This window comes from Periophthalmus magnuspinnatus, chromosome 2, assembly GCF_009829125.3.
Source record: "Periophthalmus magnuspinnatus isolate fPerMag1 chromosome 2, fPerMag1.2.pri, whole genome shotgun sequence".
Classification (NCBI taxonomy): Eukaryota; Metazoa; Chordata; class Actinopteri; order Gobiiformes; family Gobiidae; genus Periophthalmus; species Periophthalmus magnuspinnatus.
Genome location: NC_047127.1, coordinates 17,394,622 through 17,416,072, shown reverse-complemented (window position 1 = coordinate 17,416,072; position 21,451 = coordinate 17,394,622). Strand labels below are relative to the sequence as shown.

Here is a 21,451-nt window from a genome sequence, read left to right as displayed (position 1 = left end):
AAATGGAGTAGAAAGTACAGATGACTGCTCACAAATGTAAAAAAGTATCCATTTTATAATGTACTTACGTAAAGTACAGATACCTAAAATGTGTACGTAAGTACAGCACTTAACTACTTTTACTTATATGTTCCTATTCTTTTGTTACCCTCGTTCCAGGCAAAAAGTATGTAGAGAGATAACCCAGCTCACAGTAAGAATGCATGTTGTTCAATGTAATTTTTAGCAGTTGCATGCTTTGTACCCTGTGTACACGCATGGAAACAAGGAGGTGGAAGACACTCCACCAGACAAATTACGCAATGCATCTTTACTAGAGATCAAGCTTCAAACTGCTCTTTTCATACAAATCTGTATGGCATAGAGGCTCCATGCAGCAGCAGCGATTACATAAATGAAACAAATATGACTTTTACTGCATGATAACACTTCGTGAAAATGTTTGGCAGCACAGAGATAGGTGAATGTGTGCTGCCCACAATCCTATTATATTTACGACGTAGCCTGATTATATCTTGGTAAATTCTACCATCTAGTGGACATCATGTGGTATAGCAAATGAAAGCTTTAAAATGTACAAGAGATGTTTTAAATAAACTTATAATTTATATTTTATATATATATTATATATATATATATATATAAGTTTAAAACAACAATATAGTCATTATACAGATGTATCTAATCTCTCTTACATAAATCAAATAAGAGTCAGCCCACTTTACAAATGCAAAATTTTAGGTGGACTATATAATAATAATAATTATTATTATTATTCAACTTTTTAATAGCTACCAATTATTATTATTATTATTATTATTATTATTATTATTATTATTATTATTATTATTACTACTACTACTACTACTACTACTACTACTACTACTACTATGTTATTATGTATTATAAGACATCCATAGTAAACAGTCTGACAATGATACAATTTTAAGATAAATCTTCAAGTTCTTGAATTTCACTTTCTATTTGGTAAAATGTGCATATTTTCATCAAAATTGTTTATTTTTTCTTATTTCCATTTCAATCCAGGTGAAGCAGTCGAACCCAGATCGGACGCACAAGGACGTACAACTGATCCCAAAGCTGCGGATCGTTGTTGTCTTGCCACATTTCTTCAAGGACAAAGCGCTTTAACCCACAAAACAGCGCAGCGTAGGCGGGGACCATGATCAACACGGCTCCGGATATTTATGTCAACTCTTTATACTTTTTATTTTTCACTTCTTAGCGGACTGATTACGATTAAAAGCGCTAAAGCTAAGAATTACTGCAGAAAAGATAGTCCCTTCGTTCAACTTGCATCTGTTTTTGGCAAGTTGCTGCCTGGTCAATCCTTATAAGGTAATAATGTTCTTATACGTTCTTTACATAATATAGCTATCCATAATATAATTTATTTCACTAATTGTCTCTTTTTAAAATGATAACATTCACGTTTGAGTTCACGTGTTGCGCAGTTTTTAGATTCTTATCACAACATCTAACATTTTTGCATGTATTTGTCTGAATGTATGTATTTTTTCCTGAAATGCTAAATATTTTCCTAGAATGCAGAAATATAATGTGTCATTATGAATGCACTTTGTTATCAACAGCATTACGTATTAATGAAACGTGACTCAGCACGTTTTGGGCTACGGAAGCGCTGAAGAAGACGGTGCAGTTTGAATAAATACTTAAATAAATAAGTACTGAAATAAATACAATAATTAATAAATACTCTCTCATTACAATACATTGTAAAATTGAAATGTATAATGGTTCGTGGGATATTATATCACCAGAATATGCAGATACATATTAATAATACTCTGATTTTGTAATTGTTTTCAAGTACAATTATATAAAAGTAGCATTTCCAAACTGTCAGATACTTTAATAATTATTGTTAAATTATTGTTAATCGCAGTTATTCTAACCATGATAATCGTAACATCAAATTTCAATATCGTCCCATGCCTAATTATACCTACATTACCTTAAGTAAAAGATACTTTGTTATGCAATTCATGCTACCACTACCACTACAACAACTACTACTACTACTACTACTACTACTACTTCTTTCCTATATAGCTTCATGGCCTATGAAGTTAACTCAAGTAAAAAAGTACTTTGTTATGCAATCTATGCTACTACTACCCCTATTTCTGCTACTGCTACCACTGCTACTACTACTACTACTACTACTACTATATATATATATATATATATATATATATATATATATATATATATATATATATATATATATATATATATATATATATATTATACAAATGTGACCACAACTTTCTAACCATGGCTTTTTCTGTTTTGCAGTGGTTACCATGGGATTCCTGTCTGTCTCGAGCTACTGCGAGTCCAACTCCTCCGTCTCCAAAACCTGGGTAGACCAAGGCTTTGCTCCATGTTTCTACTTCACCCTTGTCCCCACTGTACTTCTGTCTTTCTCCTTTCTACTCGGGACGCTACACTGCATCTTCTACCAAAAATATGGCACCCAAATGGAGCCGAAATTCAGACCACAGTCTTGTTTATACATCGTGCAACTAGGTTTATCTGTCATAGTTATGCTCCAATTTGTAGTGTTGGTTATTTGGAGGGTAGCGAGTGGTGGAGAGCTTCCTGGTTACATTTTGTTGTATGGGATATTTAGTGGGATGGTTTGGTTCTGGGCGATTGGTTTGCTGAGAGTAGAGAGGAGGAGAGCCTTGTTGATGGACAGAATCAGGGGACACAGCGCAGTGTTGTTGTTGCTTTGGGCATTAGCGTTCGCAGCTGAGAATCTAGCCTTCATCTCCTGGTTCAGTCCACATTGGTGGTGGAGCATCGACACCATCAAGCAACAGGTGAGACAATAACAAAAGAAGGAATAATATATATTTTTAATTCAAGTACTACTAATGGATCCTGCGAGAGCTTTTACTACTACTAACACTACTACTACATATAACAGGACTACTACCATTTTTGATGCTACTCCTACTGCTATTGTGACAACTATTACATTGTTAAATTATTACTACTACTCTGACTACTGTTACTGCTACTACACCGTGGCAGCACGGTGGCTGAGTGGCAACACTCATGCCTCACAGCAAGAAGGTTTGGTTCGATCCCCGGTTCGCCCAGGCCTTTCTATGTGGAGTTTTGCATGTTTCTCCCCGTGTCTGGATGGGTTTCCTCCGGGTACTCCGGTTTCCCCCATCAACCAAAACATGAACGCCCTTCGAGACAACTGTTGTTGTGATTTTGGGCGTTACAAAAATAAAATGAATTGAATTGCTACATAGATTAGAACTACTACAAGGCCTACCACTACATTTTAGTTCTGCTACTACAACTAGTATTTTATTTATGATCACTATTGCTACATATACAGTGAGGTAAATAAGTATTTGAACACCCTGTGACTTTGCAAGTTCTCCCACTTTTAAATCATGGAGGGGTCTGAAATTTTCATCTTAAGTGCATGTCCACTGTGAGAGACATAATCTTAAAAAAAAAAAATCTGAAAATCACATTGTATGATTTTTAAAATAATTTAGATTTCCAAGGTCACTGTTAGTAATACACTAAGACGTCCTGGTTTAAAATCATGCATGGCACGAAAGGTTCCCCTGCTTAAACCAGCACATGTCCAGGCCCGTCTTAAGCTTGCCAATGACCATTTGGATGATCCAGAGGAGTCATAGGAGAAAGTCATGTGGTCAGATGAGACCAAAATAGAACTTTTTGATCTTAATTCCACTTGCCGTGTTTGGAGGAAGAAGAATGATGAGTCCCATCCAAAAAACACCATCCTTACTGTGAAGCATGGGGGTGGAAACATCATGCTTTGGGGGTGTTTTTCGTGGCTGGGTCTTCCAACATAACAATGACCTGAAGCACACAGCCAGGATAACCAAGGAGTGGCTCCATAAGAAGCATATCAAGGTTCTGGAGTGGCCTAGCCAGTCTCCAGACCTAAACCCAATAGAAAATCTTTGGAGGGAGCTCAAACTCCGTGTTTCTCAGCGACAGCCCAGAAACCTGACTGATCTAGAGAAGATCCGTGTGGAGGACTGGGCCAAAATCCCTCCTGCAGTGTGTGCAAACCTGGTGAAAAACTACAGGAAACGTTTGACCTCTGTAATTGCAAACAAAGGCTACTGTACCAAATATTAACATTGATTTTCTCAGGTGTTTAAATACTTATTTGCAGAAGTAACATACAAATAAATTATTTTTAAAAATCATGCAATGTGATTTCCAGATTATTGTTTTTTTTAGATTATGTCTCTCACAGTGGACATGCACCTAAGATGAAAACTTCAGACCCCTCCATGATTTCTAAGTGGGAGAACGTGCAAAATCACAGGGTATTCAAATACTTATTTGCTTCACTGTATATACAACCCCAATTCCAATGAAGTTGGAATGCTGTGTGAAACTTGAAAAAAAAAAAAAAAACAGAATAAATGATTTGCAAATCATTTTCAACCTATATTGAACCACAAAGACATGATATTTAATGTTCAAACTGATAAACTTTATTGTTTTTATGCAAATATTCACTCAATTTCCAATTTGATGTCTGCAACACATTCCAATAAAACTGGGACAGGGGCATGTTTACCACTGTGTTACATCACCTTTCCTTTTAACAACAACCAATAAGCGTTTGGGAACTGAGGACACTAATTGTTGAAGCTTTGCAGGAGGAATCCTTTCCCATTGTTGCTGAATGTACAACTTCAGTTGTTCAGCAGTCCAGGGTCTCAGTCTTTCAATGGGAGACAGGTTTGGACTGCCTAGTCTAGTACCCGTACTCTTTTACTATGAAGCCATCTTGTTGTATCAGGTGCCGAATGTGGCTTGGCATTGGCATCTTGCTGAAATAAGCAGGGACGTCCCTGAAAAAGACGTTGCTTGGATGGCAACATATGTTGCTCCAAAACATGTATGTACCTTTCAGCATTAATGGTGCCTTCACAAATGTGCAAGTTACCCATGCCATGGGCACTAACTCACCCCATACCATCACAGATGCTGGGTTTTGAACTTTGCTCTGATAACAATCGGGATGGTCCTTTTTTCTCTTTGGCTCGCAGGACACGATTTCCATGATTTCCAAAAACAATTTGAAATGTGGACTCGTCAGACCATAGCACACTTTTCCACTTTGTGTCAGTCCATCTAAGGTGAGCTCGGGCCCAGAAAAGCTTGCATTTCTGGGTATTGTTGATATATGGCTTTCGCTTTGCATGGTATAGTTTTAACTTGCACTTGGAGATGTAGCAACAAATTGTGTTAACTGAAGTTAACCTGAAGTGTTCCTGAGTCCATGTGGTAATACAGTACTGCCTGAGGGATCGAAGGTCACAGGCATTCAATGTGGGTTTTTGGCCTTGCCGCTTACGTGCAGAGATTTCTCCAGATTCTCTGAATCTTTTGATGATATTATGGGTGATTTCTTGCAATTGTACATTGAGAAACGTTGTTCTTAGACTGTTCGACTATTTGCTCATGCAGTTGTTTGCAAAGTGGTGAACCTCGCCCCATCTTTGCTTGTGAATGACTGAGCCCTTTGGGCCCCGAAGGGCTCAGTCATCATGACACTCAACTGTTTCCAGTTAACCTTTTTTACCTGTGGAATGTTCCAAACAGGTGCATTGTAAGCATTCTTTTAAGTATTCTTTAAAGTTCTATTTATTATTACATTTTACTATATAGTAACCATATAGTAAAAATCTGTAATCTATTTATTTTTTATTGAGAATTATTGAGAGGGACTGAATTATAAGTTAGTGCATTATCATATTCTGAAAATTTGAAACTATATGTTCATGCAGACATAGTCTAACTTTGGGGGAAATAAAAGATTAAACTTCTGTGAATTGTTAAATCATAGTTTTGTAGATAATTAAAAGCATCAATCTCAAATTTTCTTTAAGATAAACTAGAAAGGTCTAATAAAAAGTATATATTGTATTTGTTTTAGACATATAGCACACAATATTATGGAACAGGTTTAAAAGTGCAAGTCATGCTGTTATTGCTATACCTGTGAGTCAGTGGGAGGGGCCTGGTTTGACCAAGCAAAATTAGACAAATAAGGGCGGGACAATATTGTAAACAATTTTTACAATTTTTCTGTCAAATTTTGTTATATTGAAATGCAAAGTACACCTTTTTCCCCAAACACACGTATGTATGTATGTAATGTATATGTATATACACTGCCTGGCCAAAAAAAGTTGCCACCCAAAAAAAGGTCACACACTAATGTTTTCGTTGGACCACCTTTAGCTTTCTATCATCTATCTATTTATCTATCTATATACATATATATCTATATATCTATCTATATACATATCTATCTGTATATATATATAAAAATCTCCTTCTTGCCCTCCTCGGGACCTCTACCAGAGGCCTGGGAGCTTGAGGGTTCTGCGCAGTATCTTTGCTGTTCCTAGTACTGCACTTTTCTGGACTGAGCCCCTGGTATTTCTCTACTTTCTCATGTTCCTTTTTCCTGATGTTCCCATCACGTGGTACTGCGATGTCCACCACAACAGCTTTGCTCTGTTGTTTATCCACCACCACAATCACGTGGTACTGCGATGTCCACCACAACAGCTTTGCTCTGTTGTTTATCCACCACCACAATGTCCGATTGGTTCTGTCAGTCTGTATTTGGAAGTCCAGTAGGATCTTGGCTCGGTCATTCTCCACTACCTTTGCAGGTGTTTCCCACCTTGATCTTGGGGTTTCCAGTCCGTACTCTGCACAGATGTTTCTGTACACTATGCCCGCCACTTTGTTATGCTGCTCCATGTATGCTTTCCCTGCCAGCATCTTACACTCTGCAGTTATGTGCTGGATTGTCTCAGGGGCCTCTTGGCACAGCCTACACCTTGGGTCTTGTCTGGTGTGGTAGATCTGGACCTCTATTGCTCTGGTGCTCAAGGCCTGCTCCTGTGCAGCCAGGATGAGTGCCTCTGTGCCGTCCTTCAGACCAGCTCTCTCAAGCCATTGGTGGGATTTCTTGATATCAGCCACTTCAGTTAGGTGGTACATCTCGTGCAGGGGCTTGTCCTTCCACAATGGTTCCTCCAGCACCTCTTCCTCTGCGCTCCACTGTCTGAGACATTCGCAGAGCACATCACCTGTTGACGCCTTGTCCTTGATGTACTTATGGATCTTGGATGTTTCATCCTGGACTGCGGCTCTCACGCTCACTAGTCCTCGGCCTGGTTATTGCCTGGTTCCTGCCTTACTTGTCTGAGGTATTTGGTGTGTATATATATATATATATATATATATATATATATATATATATATATATATATATATATATGTGTATATATATGTGTATAATATATATATATATATATATATATATATATATATATATATATATATATATATATATATAATGTGTGTGTGTATATATATGTGTATAATATATATATATATATATATATATATAATGTGTGTGTGTGTATATATATGTGTATAATATATATATATATATATATATATATATATATATATATATATATATATATATATATATATATATATATATATTATACACACACACACAAAAATAAGCAATCCATTATTATAACTAATGACTATGACTAATTGAAGAAGCTATTTCACAGCTATGTAAAATATTTATATAAAAGCTTTTAATGCCAACAACGGAGCTCAACCTTTGTTCATTTGGTAGTAAAATATGAACTCATATATTTCTTGATAAACTTTCTGCCTTACGTTTGCAGGTGGAGTTTTCTCTGTGGTTCATCAGATACTCATGCACTGGTCTGCTGTTTTTCATTGGACTCAAAGCTCCAGGGTTACCACGGAAACCATACATGCTCCTGATCAATGAGGACGAGCGCGACGTGGAGCAGAGCCAACAGGTTTGGGACAGTCCAATTTTACTGTGGAAATTGTATTACCTATAAAGTGGCCAAACAACAAACAATTAATTAGTTAACATATGAACTGAATTCAAAAACTATTAAAATACAGCAAATGTATTTAAAATAATCAATATGTAATATGAGGCTAAACACCTTGTTTTTAAAATATTGACAATTACTGAATGAAAATGAAAATGGTGGCCACAGACTTTAAGTTAGATTACAATGAAGACACAGCTTATTAAAAATTGTTATCCCCCTTCTTCTCACCAAGCACCTTGCCCTTGCCCTCACCTCCCTCATCCCTTCACCTGGCCCCTCCCTCACTTGGCCTTTGTTCAGGCTCACCTGTGGTCTCTGGTCTTCTTCTGTTAGGCCAAAGGTGGCACACTATCAAATTCATATGTAAGAATACAACTAGGGTGGGTCGCCCAGTCTAATTACAGATGACAACAAGTTTAAAACATGTGAATGTGTGTATATATATATATATATATATTTTTTTTTTTTTACATATATATACCGTATTTTCCGCACTATAAGGCGCATCGGAATATAAGGCGCACCTTCAATGAATGGCCTATTTTAAAACAAATTTCATGCGCACCGCATTATAAGGCGCATAGAATATAAACTACTGTAGTAGCTGGAGTTGTGTTACGCATCCACGAGATGGAGCTGCGCTAAAGGGAACGTCAACAAAACAGTCAGATAAGTCAGTCAAACTCACAAAACAAGTTAATGCATTCACAATATAGTAACTCTCGAAATAGTGCAACGTAATTACAATAACTCAACGTTGTTCAAACGTTAATGTCCATATTCACAATATCTCCCAGCCTTGTTTAGTTGTAAACACGTGAAAGAAACACGTAAAGCCTCACTTTTTCAGTTTATTCCTCATTCACGAATCCGTCGAGTTCTTCCTCTTCAGTGTCTGAGTTGAACAGTTGGTCGAGCTCATTCAAAGTGCCCGATTCCGTCTCGTCAAAATCGCCATTATCCGTGTCGCTGCTGTTGTCTTAACAGTTCAGTGACAATTCCTGCCTTCGTGAAACTCGGACCACAGTTCAGACTGATATATCAGCCCAGGCATCCGCGATCCATTGGCAGATTGTGGCGTATGTCGCCCGGCGCTGTCTCCCCGTCTCCTCGTTATCCCTATAGCGTCGGATCCTGTCGTTGCAGATAGAGCGGGTTGCGGACTTTCCAGTAGCGTAACTCCGCGCCCGGTCGTGCTCTCGTGTAAACTCAAACGGCGTCTCAAAGCGGAGACACGGGGCTATCTAAATATTTTACCGTCATTACGGTAATCTGCCTCTGTTGTCCTGAAGGTGACGAATGAGAGCGCGGGGCTGCGGGGATTTTCCCAGTCATTTATTCGACGCGTAAAAGAAAAAATACGGATGGATGTGTAAAATAGAAGTAGTTGTGTGGAAAAAATGCAGCAAATGCTGATACTTCGTTTAACATGATTTTTATGGCTAAAAAATAATAAAAGTCTAGGTCTAGGTGAGCTATACTGGCCCAGAGTGTGCTCAGTCCTTAAAGGGTTATTACCGCTATTACTTCAGCGACGCCTCCTGACTACGGGTGTCATAATTGACCAATATTGATCCATATATAAGGCGCATCGGATTATAAGGCGCACTGTGGGTTTTTGAGAAAATTAAAGGCTTTTAGGTGCGCCTTATAGTGCGGAAAATACGGTATATATATATATGTGTGTGTGTGTGTGTGTATATGTGAAGCCAGACGAATAAACCAGCTGTTCACAACACAACCGGCGAAAGTGTACGCTCAATGGCAAGGTAATAACACCAGCAGACCCACCAATGCTGGAAACCGAACATAACAGCGATACACAGTGGCTGGTGGCTCTGAGAGAAGACCACAGCAACCTTACCGAACAGAATCCAGTCACCATCACAGTGGCAGACATCTACGAAAGAGTCTCAGGCATGAAAAACTGGACAGCACCAGGCCCTGACTAGAGATGGGACGATACGATAATATCATTAATCGCGATAAAAAAGGTCCACAATTAATCGTTCGTGGCATTTTTTAATACCGGTAATCGCAATCATCGCGCACGATTATAATCGCCTTTACGGCACCACACTGCCTCATGTTTCCAGTTCCAATGCAACATTTAGATGTTAGTTCTGGTGTTTGCCCACTCTGTCATAGCAATGGCACTTGTTAGCTTCTGTGCTTATCTCTGTCTGAACCATATTCTATCAGATATCAACAATAAACAAAGTCTGATCCGTAACGCTCCACAGGAACGTACCAGCACGCGCCTCACCCATGTGCACAGATGAGATGCTAATGTGTGCACATCTTATATTTTTACCTACAATAATGCAAACTGTAGAATAAAACAACACCTTTTAAACAATAGACTAATTAAGTCTAATTCATACAGCTGAACACAAATGTGCCAGAGCGCATGGTCCGAATGCACACTATGTGCACAGAAGCAATGCTAATGATTATACACGGTATATTTTACCTACAATTAAGTCAATAGCAGAATAAACCACGCTTACTGATCGAGAACAGCATCCAATCCATCAAAAAGTAAGGTCCATCTTTACTCTTTGCCATGAACCGCTCTGGGTCCGAGATGCCTCTAGTTTAACTTGTACAAACATCCACAGTGTCCTCGATCACGTACTCCCTTTGTTTTGTCTGTTTCGTCATGATTAAAATGCAAAACAACAGTGCGTAAAATGCGCCATTATGCACAGATTTCTGCATCCACTCGGCTTTGGCCTTTTCCCAATTCACCAAAGTACCTTAATTGCATCGTTCTAATGGGCTCGACACACGGGGAGCGACATCACTCGCTCTCCATTTATTTTCAATGGTACCTGTGCGACACTGCGAAAATCGCCTGTCTCTCTCACCTCCGTGACAAGCGAAAGTTGTGCACGTGAAAACCTTGTGCTTGTGCATGTCGACGTGCACACGCGTGCCTGTGACGCGACTATTGAAAGTTGAAAAATGTTCTACTTTTATCGCTGTCACCTGCACAACAGCCAATCAGCAAGAGTTTGATTGACGAGCCAATGCACTGTCCACTTCTGAAACACTGTCCACTTCTCATGGAGGAGAAAATTATACTCACAGTGTCGGATTTCCCAATTCTTTTTGACATATCTCAAAGAGACTTCCGAGATATATATATATAAAAAAAAGCAGCTGCCTGGGAACCCATTGGTGCCAGGGTGAATATGAGTGGTAAGTTAACATGCGCAAATTTGTTAATTCAGATAAATTTATGGAGGCTAATAACCAAATGTATTAAAGACTGATTCAACATAAAAAAAAAAAATGTTTTTATTTATTTAAGGTTTATTTAAGGTTATTTTAGTTTTGTAGAGTGCAACCAATTGTAATAGTTTAGTCAAATGAAGCAAAACTTTACGAGATTTCATTTTAGCATCTTTTTCCCATCTACCGCTATTAACCTCAAAATTCCCTCCAAATAAACAGCCAATCAGACATGTAGGAGGCTCACGATCTGCTCTGGAACAGAGCGTGACGTGACAAGCTGCCGCTAGTCGCTGCAGTTTGTCGCTGCCCGTGTGTTCGATTTTAAAGCCTATGCGATGAGTGTCGCTGCACGCTGTCATTAGTCGCTCCCCGTGTGTCGACCACATAAGTGTTTGTCGACGGGCACTTGCGTCACTTCCGGCACGACAAGGATTGGTCCATTTCGACAACATGGCATCGAGGAGTACATTTTTCTTCCGGGTACGTCTGTTTACAGAAAACCATGGCGTGTGATACATCATCCTGTTCCGCTGCTCACTGGCTGTAAGGGGAAAACGTCACTAAATGTGTGTAATGTAATTGGTTGATTCTACAGGGGGAAGAGTGGGGCGTAAACTTTCAGTCATCTGTAGCACTGATTCGCTGTCTGCGGCCTCAGTAACCCACAACCCTCACCTTATTGGCCAACATTGTGTTTAGCTCTGAGGAGGAAAGTTGGCGCTGTCAGAAGTTTATTATGCCTGAAATCGACAAAAGAAATGCAAAGAAGTGACGGAGCAGATTTCATATTTGGAGGACTTTATTGCAGCAGATTGGACATGGAGGATCTTATTTTGTGGACATAATTTCTTGACTGGATTATATTCTCTGGACCTTTACGGAACAAATGAGACCAACTTTGTGTGAATATGTTGATGTTTGACAGACCAGAGCGCTCAAAGGTAAGTGAAGTCCAAATTCACACTTTGTGACTTTTCTGTAAAAACGTCTTTCCTGTCAGCACTGTGTCAGCACTGTGATTGCAAGTGAAAATGGTTTGCATATCCAGAAAGACAAGCGCCGTAGCTTTCATTTGATGTGTAGATTGTTTGTGTGGGTGACGCAGAAGTGTATGTCCATTGCTGTAAAGTTGTAAAAGTAGGTAGAGGTAAGATCTTAAGCCCAAGCCCGAGTCCGAGCCCGACCCGACCCGAATTTCGGGCCGGGTCGGGCCTAAAATGTCAATCATTACGTTCGGGTCGGGTCGGGCCGGGCTTCTCTCTAGCTGACTTTTTTTAAATAAATATATGTTTATAAAAATGTATACTAAAACGATGTGTGGATACTAAACTTAGGAATACTTGTTATAAAAAAAATAATTTGGATAAAACAGAGAAGGCGCTGTAAGGTAATTGCTATTTAACTACTAAACAGGAGCCGCAGAGCCAGAGCATACTCTGCGCACGTGAACGCCGCCCTCTTAATACTCTTCCCCTCCGCAAGTCCGCATCTATTTTGACCTGGTATCCCTGATATGGAGCAGCAAGAAGTAAAGGATAAACTAAAGACAGGGGAACTGAAAAGGCGCACCGGCAAGAGTGAGGTGTGGAAATGCTTCAAATTGATTGTTGAAAATGCTATGGAAACTTGCGTTGGCTTCGCTGAATGTAGTAAATGTGGCGCTTTGCTTTCATACGAGAGCAAAAAGACTGGCACCTCGACGCTGAGCAGGCATTTAAACAGCTGTACTGGCAAAAGTGATGATCGTCAAACATCTATATTATCATTTGTCCCAAAGACCGCACCTCTTCGCGCTAAGCAGGCCATCACAGACAAGTGCGTGGACTTTTGCTGTCAGGACCTTTGACCATTTTCAGTAGTTAGTGGCGAAGGTTTTTATTAGTAGGGTTATTTTTACGCATGTTTAACTTTGTTTGGTTCTTTATTTTTTTTATTTATCCTCACAAATAAAATATGAAATTTCGGGTTTGCTTCGGGCTCGGGCCTGCAAATCAAGTTAATTGGTCGGGCTCGGGCTGGGTCGGGCTTTAATACCCTCGGGCCTGGGTTGGGTCGGGCTGGATTTTTTAGGCCCGATCTTACCTCTAAAAGTAGGCCAGGGCCGTCAGAACGTTAACAGGTTAATAATAATAATAATAATAATAATAATAAGATCGCGATAATATCGTTAATTGCAATTATTTTGGCCACAATAATCGTGAATCTAAAATTTAATATCGTCCCATCCTTAGCCCTGGCATGATCCACACATACTGGCTAAAGAAGCTCACTGCTCTCATGGGTGGGATTCACCCTGAATGGCTAACCGAAGGGCGTACAATCCTGATCCAGAAGGATCCCTCAAAGGGTACTGTCCCATCCAACTGTCGGCCAATAACCTGTCTCTCCACAACATGGAAGCTCATATCAGGCATCATTGCGACTAAGATAAGTGGGCACATGGATCAATACATGAGCACAGCGCAGAAGGGCATCGGCAAAGATACCAGGGGTGCCAAACACCAGCTCCTGGTAGACCGGACAGTCACCCGAGACAGCAGCACCCGTAAGACCAACCTGTGCAGTGCCTGAATTGAATACAAGAAAGCGTATGACTCAATGCCACACACATGGATCACTGAATGCCTAGAACTGTACAACATCAACAGAACTCTAAGAGCCTTCATTGCAAACTTGATGAGGTTGTGGAAAACCACCCTTGAGGCCAATGGCAAGCCACTTTCAAAAGTGACCATCAAATGTGGCATATACCAAGGAGACGCACTGTCCCCACTGCTGATCTGCATAGGTCTGAATACCCTCAGCCAAATCATCAGCAACACTGGCTATGGATACCGACTCTGGAATGGGGCTACCATCAGTCACCTCCACTACATGGATGACATCAAGCTGCATGCTAAGAATGAGTGGGACAACGACTCACTGATCCACACCACCAGGATCTACAGCACAGAAATTGGAATGTCATTCGGGCTTGAGAAGTGTAGCCGGATGGTGACAAAGAGAGGGAAGCTCGTCTACACAGAAGGGGTCTTCTTCCCAGAAGGGACAATAGGAGACATTGAGGATAGTTATAAGTACCTTGGTATCCCACAAGCAAATGGCAACCTTGAAGAGGAAACAAGGAAAGTAGCCACAGCCAAATACCCCAGACGAGTAAGGCAAGTCCTAAGGAGTCAGCTCATTGGCAAGAACAAGACCCAGGCCAGTAATCAGATACCCAGCAGGAATCTTAAGGTGGCCAAAGGAGGAGATACAGACCACAGATGTTAAGACCCGAATGCTCCTGACCATGCATGGCGGGTTTCATCCCAAATTCAGCACCCTGAGGCTGTACGCGAGCCGTAAGGAAGGAGGCCAAGGACTAGTAAGTGTGAGAGCCACAGTCCAAGATGAAACATCCAAGATCCATAAATACATCAAGGACAAGACGTCAACAGGTGATGTGCTCAGCGAATGTCTCAGACAGTGGAGTGCAGAGGAAGAGGTGCTGGAGGAACCATCATGGAAGGACAAGCCACTGCACAGGATGTACCACCGGAACATAACTGAAGTGGCTGATATCAAGAAATCCTACTAATGGCTTGAGAGACCTGGTCTGAAGGACAGCACAGAGGCACTCATCCTGGCTGCACAGGAGCAGGCCTTGAGCACCAGAGCAATAGAGGCTCAGATCTACCACACCAAACAAGACCCAAGGTGTAGGCTGTGCAAAGAGGCCCCTGAGACAATCCAGCACATAACTGCAGGGTGTAAGATGCTGGCAGGGAAAGCATACATGGAGCGACATAACCAAGTGGCAGGTATAGTGTACAGAAACATCTGTGCAGAGTACGGACTGGAAACCCCAAGATCAAGGTGGAAAACACCTCCAAAGGTAGTGGAGAATGATCGAGCCAAGATTCTTCCAGATACCAGCTGACAGAATGGTGATGCCATGACCATCACCATTGGCCACCGATGGCCATGACCAACTGGACATTGTGGTGGTGGATAAACAACAGAGCAAAGCCGTTGTGGTGGACATCGCAGTACCAAGTGATGGCAACATCAGGAAAAAGGAACATGAGAAACCAGAGAAGTACCAGGGGCTCAAAGAAGAGCTGGAGAAGGCCTGGAAGGTGAAGGTATCAGTGGCACTCGGGGCTGTGACCCCCAAGCTGGAGGAGTGGCCAGAAAAGTGCGGTACTAGGAACAGCAAAGATACTGCGCAGAACCCTCAAGCTCCCAGGCCTCTGGTAGAGGTCCCGAGCATGGCAAAGAGGGTATGAGACCACCTGCGGAGGGTGAGAAGGAAATATATATACACACATATACACATATATGTACATATTGGTTGATATGTTTTTAGAAATTGGTTGTTGTAGTTGTGTTTCCCTTCTTAGAGCCTGCTGGGAGCAGAGTCGGGCAGCGCCTCCACATGGCAGGGCTTCAGACGGAAGATTTGTCTCCTTTTGCCGTACATGTGGCCCAGGGGAAACCTGCTCCTACAGCTCCTGGTGCTCTTCTGTCTGGGGCTTCTGGGAGCGGAGAGGGCCATCAATGTGTTTGTGCCCATATACTACAAGAACATAGGTACTACTTTTGCACTACAAGAATATTGTTACAGCTTAACTCCTATTACAAAAATATTAACAACAACAACAACATAGGTATGGGTACAACTTTACATTAGTACAACTACTGCTACTATAAGAACATAAGTACAAATTTACATCCACTACAAGAAGGCATTGTATGCACTAAAGGCCCTACACTTCTGAAAGCCTCACACTGAAATCGTCACTCCACACTCTGTAGAAGTAAGTTACTGGCCACAGCTGCTCTGGGACAGACAGACAGAAGCGCCAATCTGTTGCATGGGACCAACACCAGTCACTCACACACAAACATGAATAATGGTAACAGCAGCATGCTCTACTCTGGGCGAAGAGCAGACCTATGATTTTGAGCACACTTTTCAATTAGCTGGTAGTTATAGAGACTATTTTGAGTAGGCCTGTAGTCGACTAAAGAACTTCTTGTTGGTCCATCAATCGATTAGTCAGCTAAAAGGGGGACGTGGCAAAAGTGCTCAAAACTATTATGTATTTCTGTGTATCTGGCACAAACTGCACTCACAAGACTACACCTGCACGCAAGTTCTTGCAAAAACAACTATTTATACAGAAAAAAGTACAAGGAAACAATGTATTTATACACTGCCTGGCCAAAAAAATTGTCACCACCTGGAAACTAAGCAAATAGGTAGGAGCCTCCTATTGGGTAATTACTCTAGGTTCAGCAACAGTATGTGCTCAAAGAATGAGGTCAGCTGACTACCTGAATATACTGAATGACCAGGTTAGTCCATCAGTGGAGGACAATGGAGGCAATGCCAGGATTAATCAGGCTCATATTGTGAAAGAGTGGTTCAGGGAGCATGAGACATCATTTTCACACATGGATTGGCCATCACAGAGTCCCGACCTTAACCCCATTGAGAATCTTTGGGATGTGCTGCAGAAGGCTTTGCGTAGCCGTCAGACTCTGCCATCATCAATGCAAGATCTTGGTGAAAAATTAATGCAACACTGGTTGGAAATAAATCTTGTGACATTGCAGAAGATTATCGAAACAATGCCACAGCGAATACGTGCTGTAATCAAAGCTAAAGGTGGTCCAACGAAATATTTTTAGCCAGGCAGTGTATAAAGACAGAATGAACTTGTTAATAATAATAATAATAATAATACATTTTATTTGTTAGGCGCCTTTCAAGGCTCTCAAGGTCGCCGTACATACATACATAAACAATACAAATTGAAACAATGTAAAATGATTAAAAATACATTTAAAAACAAATATAGATTAAAGCAAGTATAGATTAAAAGACAGAGCAGTTATGGTCAGAGTGGTCAGGGTGAGAAGGCCTTTCTAAACAGATGAGTTTTGAGTTTAGATTTGAAGTGTGAGAGTGAGTGTGTGTTGCGGAGGTCATGGGGAGGGAGTTCCAGAGCTGGGGAGCAGAGCAGCTGAAGGCTCTGCTCCCCATAGTGACAAGACGGGCAGGAGGGACAGTGAGGTGCAGGGAAGAGGAGGAGCGGAGGGAGCGGGCAGGTGTGGAGATGTGAATGAGGTCAGACAGGTTGTGGAGAGCTTTGTATGTGAGGAGTATGATTTTGTAGTGTATGCGGTGCGTGATGGAGAGCCAGTGGAGCTGTTGCAGGACAGGTGTGATGTGGTGATGGGAGGGTGTGTGTGATAATGCGGGCAGCTGAGTTTTGGACCAGTTGGAGTTTATGGAGTGATTTCTGTGGGAGTCCGAACAGGAGAGAATTGCAATAGTCTATACGGGAAGTGACCAGGCTATGGATGAGGATGGTGGTGGTGTGTGGGGTGAGTGAGGGACGGAGGCGGTGGATGTTTCTGAGGTGGAAGTAGGCGGACCGGGTGATGTTGTTGATATGGGAGGTGAAGGAAAGTGTGCTGTCGAGGATGACACCCAGACTCTTTACCTCAGGGGAGGGGGAGATAGAGGAGCCATCAATGGATATGGAAAAAGGATTTATTTTGCTTAGGGTGGATTTGGTGCTGATGAGTAGGAGTTCTGTTTTATTGCCGTTAAGTTTGAGGAAGTTTGAGGTGAACCAGGTTTGTATTTCTGTGAGGCAGTCTGTCAGGGAGGAGGGTGGAAGTGTGGAGTTGGGTTTACTGGAAATGTAGAGCTGGGTGTCATCCGCATAACAGTGAAAGTGAATGTGGTGTTTTCTAAAGATAGAACCAAGGGGGAGAAGATAGATTAGAAAGAGCAGAGGACCGAGGACAGAACCCTGAGGAACACCTGACGTGATAGGGAAGGGGTGTGAGGTGAATGACTTGATCTGAATAAACTGAGAGCGATCTGAGAGGTAGGAGTGGAACCAGGAGAGGGGAGTACCAGAGACACCAATGGAGGAAAGTCTGTCAAGGAGGATGGAGTGTGAAATGGTGTCAAATGCTGCACTGAGATCTAGCAGGAGGAGGATGGAGAGTGAACCAGAGTCAGCAGAGAGGAGGAGGTCGTTTGTGATTTTCAAAAGGGCAGTTTCAGTGCTATGGAGGGGACGGAAGCCAGATTGAAATTGTTCGTAGATGTTATTGGAGGAAAGATGAGTGTGGAGGTGGGCAGCAACAGTTTTCTCAAGGAGTTTGGAAATGAAGGGTAGGTTTGAAATGGGACGAAAGTTATTGAGGTCAGAGGGATCAGAACCGGGTTTTTTGAGTATCGGAGTGACGGCAGCAGTTTTGAGGGTGGAGGGAACAGTACCGGAGGTGAGAGAAGAGTGAATGATATCAGTTATGAGGGGAGACAGTACAGGGATGGAGGTTTTGATGAGGACAGTAGGGAGAGGGTCTAGTTGACAGGTGGAGGATTTGGAGTTCCGAATGAAAGTAGAGATTTGGGTGACAGAGGGCAGGGAGAAAGAAGAAAGCAGGTGCATTGGGGAAGCGGAAGATGAAACAGGTGGGTTTGAAACAGAGGGGTTGAGTTGCTGATGAATCAGTTGAATTTTGGTGGTGAAGAAAGCAACCAAGTTATTGCAAAATTCTGAGGAATAGAGGTGAGGTGGAAGTGAGTCCGGGGGTTTTGTGATCTGTGAGAGGAGTGAGAATAGTGTTTTTGAGTTTCCTTCATGTGAACTGATTAAGTTCACATGAAGGAAAGGTTAGGTTACCTTACTAAAGGTTAATCACAAGTTCAATCTGACTTTTTACATATAAATCCCCAAAAATACCAAATCTTCAGCTTGTTACTGAGTCACTCACTCACTAACAAATTTTGGTTAACTAAGACTCCATCGACCAATTAATCGCCTAAACAATTTAAGGACTACACTGCCCAAAACCCTATTTTTTTTAGTAGTGTAAAACTCTAGGTCCTGTTATGATTGATATGTTTACTTCTTTTCTTTCTCAGTGAATGAACTGACTGATAACAGCCCCTGGCGGACTCTGGCCACTACAGTCTGTATCTATGTCCTCCTCAAGCTGCTGCAGGGAGGAGGAGCAGGTGGGACAAGCATGGGTTCAATCCAACTATTAAACATCTCCAAGCTAATAATCATACTGTTACTGATGCACTAAGCAGTGGTCAAACAGTTCCGTATCAGTGTTGTGGCAATACTTAAACTTCATAAAGATGTTGATACTAAGGAATATTATCAAAGGGCTCGATACTCATTACCTCATTACACTCTTTATTTTGACAATATAATGTCGCTTTCACAATTAAATGGTAGTACTTTATTTTATATTATAATGTGGCCTTATATCTGTGTCATCCAGGTAGGTTCCATAATGGGCCATGGGTGTATACTAGTCTGTGTGGTCTTATACCATATTTTCCAGACTATACTCACTACAGAGTATAAGTCCCACCAGATAAAAAATGCGTAATAAGGAAGAAAAAACTTATATAAGTTGCACTGGACTATAAGTCGCATTTTTTAGGGAAATTTATTTTACAAAAAATCTGAGACCAAGAAGAGACAATTTATCTTTAAAAGCAAGTTATAATAATAATAAAATAGAGAACAACTGGCTGAATAGCAGTACAGCACACTAATGTAACACATAGACATTGAACGGAATACGTGTCAGGTATGTTAACATATATTAACAGTTAATCAGGTACGCTACGCTAACATAACATATGCCGGCTTGTCCACAAACATGAGAGTTCATTCCGTTGATGTTTACTGTGGTCTCACTTCTTCATCACAGGTCACACCATAAAACTAGCAAACACATCAAATATAACATACGCTCTGGCTCATTTTACATATAGACAAAATTGCTTTTTACATATAGACAAAATTGCATAGAAAATATACACTTTAGCCTTCTAGTAAACAAACCGATGAACCGAAAACTTTATATTTTACTCTTCAATTGCTTCTTAAATAGTGCTCTGTCAGGTAAGACCTCACATTTGCATAAACAGGAAGTAGTTTTCGTGACCTTTAACTAGACTTATGATAAACTAAACATTTACATTGTTCCAAATGAAAAATGATCACCTTTATGGTCTTAAAATGAAGTGGAAATAAATAAGGGGAAATTAGATATGAAATGTATAAAACAAAATGAGTAAGTAAATTTTCTTACAGGTATTACAAACACATCAGTGCCATGTAGTGGTCAAACAAGTAAACTGTAACATGTATAATCAACTATTACATAACACATATTTATTCAACCTCATGAAGCATAGACAATGAACTGAATAAATGTCTGGTATGTTACGTCAGATATTAACAGTTAATCAGATAACTAAAGCATAAAAAACAAGCTAACAAGCTCTCGATCTCATTCCAAATCATTAAATCCATTGAATTCTTTATCCTGTGTCGCTTCTGAACAACTCCCGCCTGCTCTGGAAGTAGATGAAGCACCGATGCGGAAGTAGATTTAGCGCCGCTTCTGCGTAGCTGTCATACTACCATAAAAGTGCCCTCACGCAGTTGTTAGTGTGACAATAACAAAAATCTGAAATTATATATTTTAATTTCAGATATAAGTCACATCTGAGCATAAGTCGCACCCCAGGCCAAACTATTAAACAAAGTGCGACGAATAGTCCAGAAAATACAGTACTTGTTCTGCTACAGGTCAAGATCATTTTAAAGCTGTTCACAGGAAAGGTTAATTTCTGTCCTGTTAATGGGACTTTTTTAAAACTGAGACCTGCTCAAATGAGTATCTAGTTTTGATACAAGTTTTATAATTGATTAATATCGGATTTTCAATACTTTGACAGCCCTGTTCTGAATATATATATATATATATATATATATATATATATATATATATATATATATATATATATATATATATATATATTTATTTATTATGCTTTCTTCTCTTCAGGCTCGTCTGGTTTTGTGAGTAACCTTCGCTCCTTCCTGTGGATCCGAGTGCAGCAGTTCACAAACCGAGTGGTGCAGCTTCGACTGTTTGCCCACCTTCACTCTCTGTCTCTGCGCTGGCATCTGGGACGAAAGACCGGAGAGGTGCTGAGGAGCATCGACCGAGGAACCAGCTCCATCAACTCCCTGCTGAGGTCAGAACTAGGCCTTATGATTGTATCTATTCAACTACTAAATAAAAAATAAAAAATCTATTCCCAGTAAACCAAGTCTAAACCCCGTCTAAATCAGGCTAAAACTAGGATTAAACCAGGACTAAACCAGGACCAAACTAGGTCT

General features: G+C 40.7%; 2 protein-coding genes across 2 annotated transcripts in view; both read left to right on the top strand.

Annotated features, from left to right (window-relative positions):
• The first annotated feature begins 1,073 nt into the window (after positions 1–1,073).
• Positions 1,074–21,451, top strand: part of abcb6a (ATP-binding cassette, sub-family B (MDR/TAP), member 6a) — a 33,477-nt gene continuing 13,099 nt past the window's right edge. The window contains exons 1-6 of the mRNA XM_033980376.2: positions 1,074–1,359; positions 2,341–2,870; positions 7,797–7,937; positions 15,608–15,797; positions 19,162–19,254; positions 21,114–21,306. Coding sequence (XP_033836267.1) covers positions 2,349–2,870; positions 7,797–7,937; positions 15,608–15,797; positions 19,162–19,254; positions 21,114–21,306 — 1,139 coding nt within the window. The 5' untranslated portion in view covers positions 1,074–1,359; positions 2,341–2,348. The remainder of the gene's footprint in view (positions 1,360–2,340; positions 2,871–7,796; positions 7,938–15,607; positions 15,798–19,161; positions 19,255–21,113; positions 21,307–21,451) is intronic.
• On the top strand, positions 12,026–14,542 carry LOC129456947 (uncharacterized). The gene is made up of 2 exons (XM_055228030.1): positions 12,026–12,163; positions 13,454–14,542. The coding sequence occupies exon 2, from the start codon at positions 13,821–13,823 to the stop codon at positions 14,493–14,495; it is 675 nt and encodes a 224-aa protein (XP_055084005.1). The 5' UTR covers positions 12,026–12,163; positions 13,454–13,820; the 3' UTR covers positions 14,496–14,542.

Excerpts from the sequence above, each read along its gene's own strand:
- LOC129456947 (XM_055228030.1), top strand. The coding sequence starts at position 13,821 with ATGCCACACACATGGATCACTGAATGCCTAGAACTGTACAACATCAAC.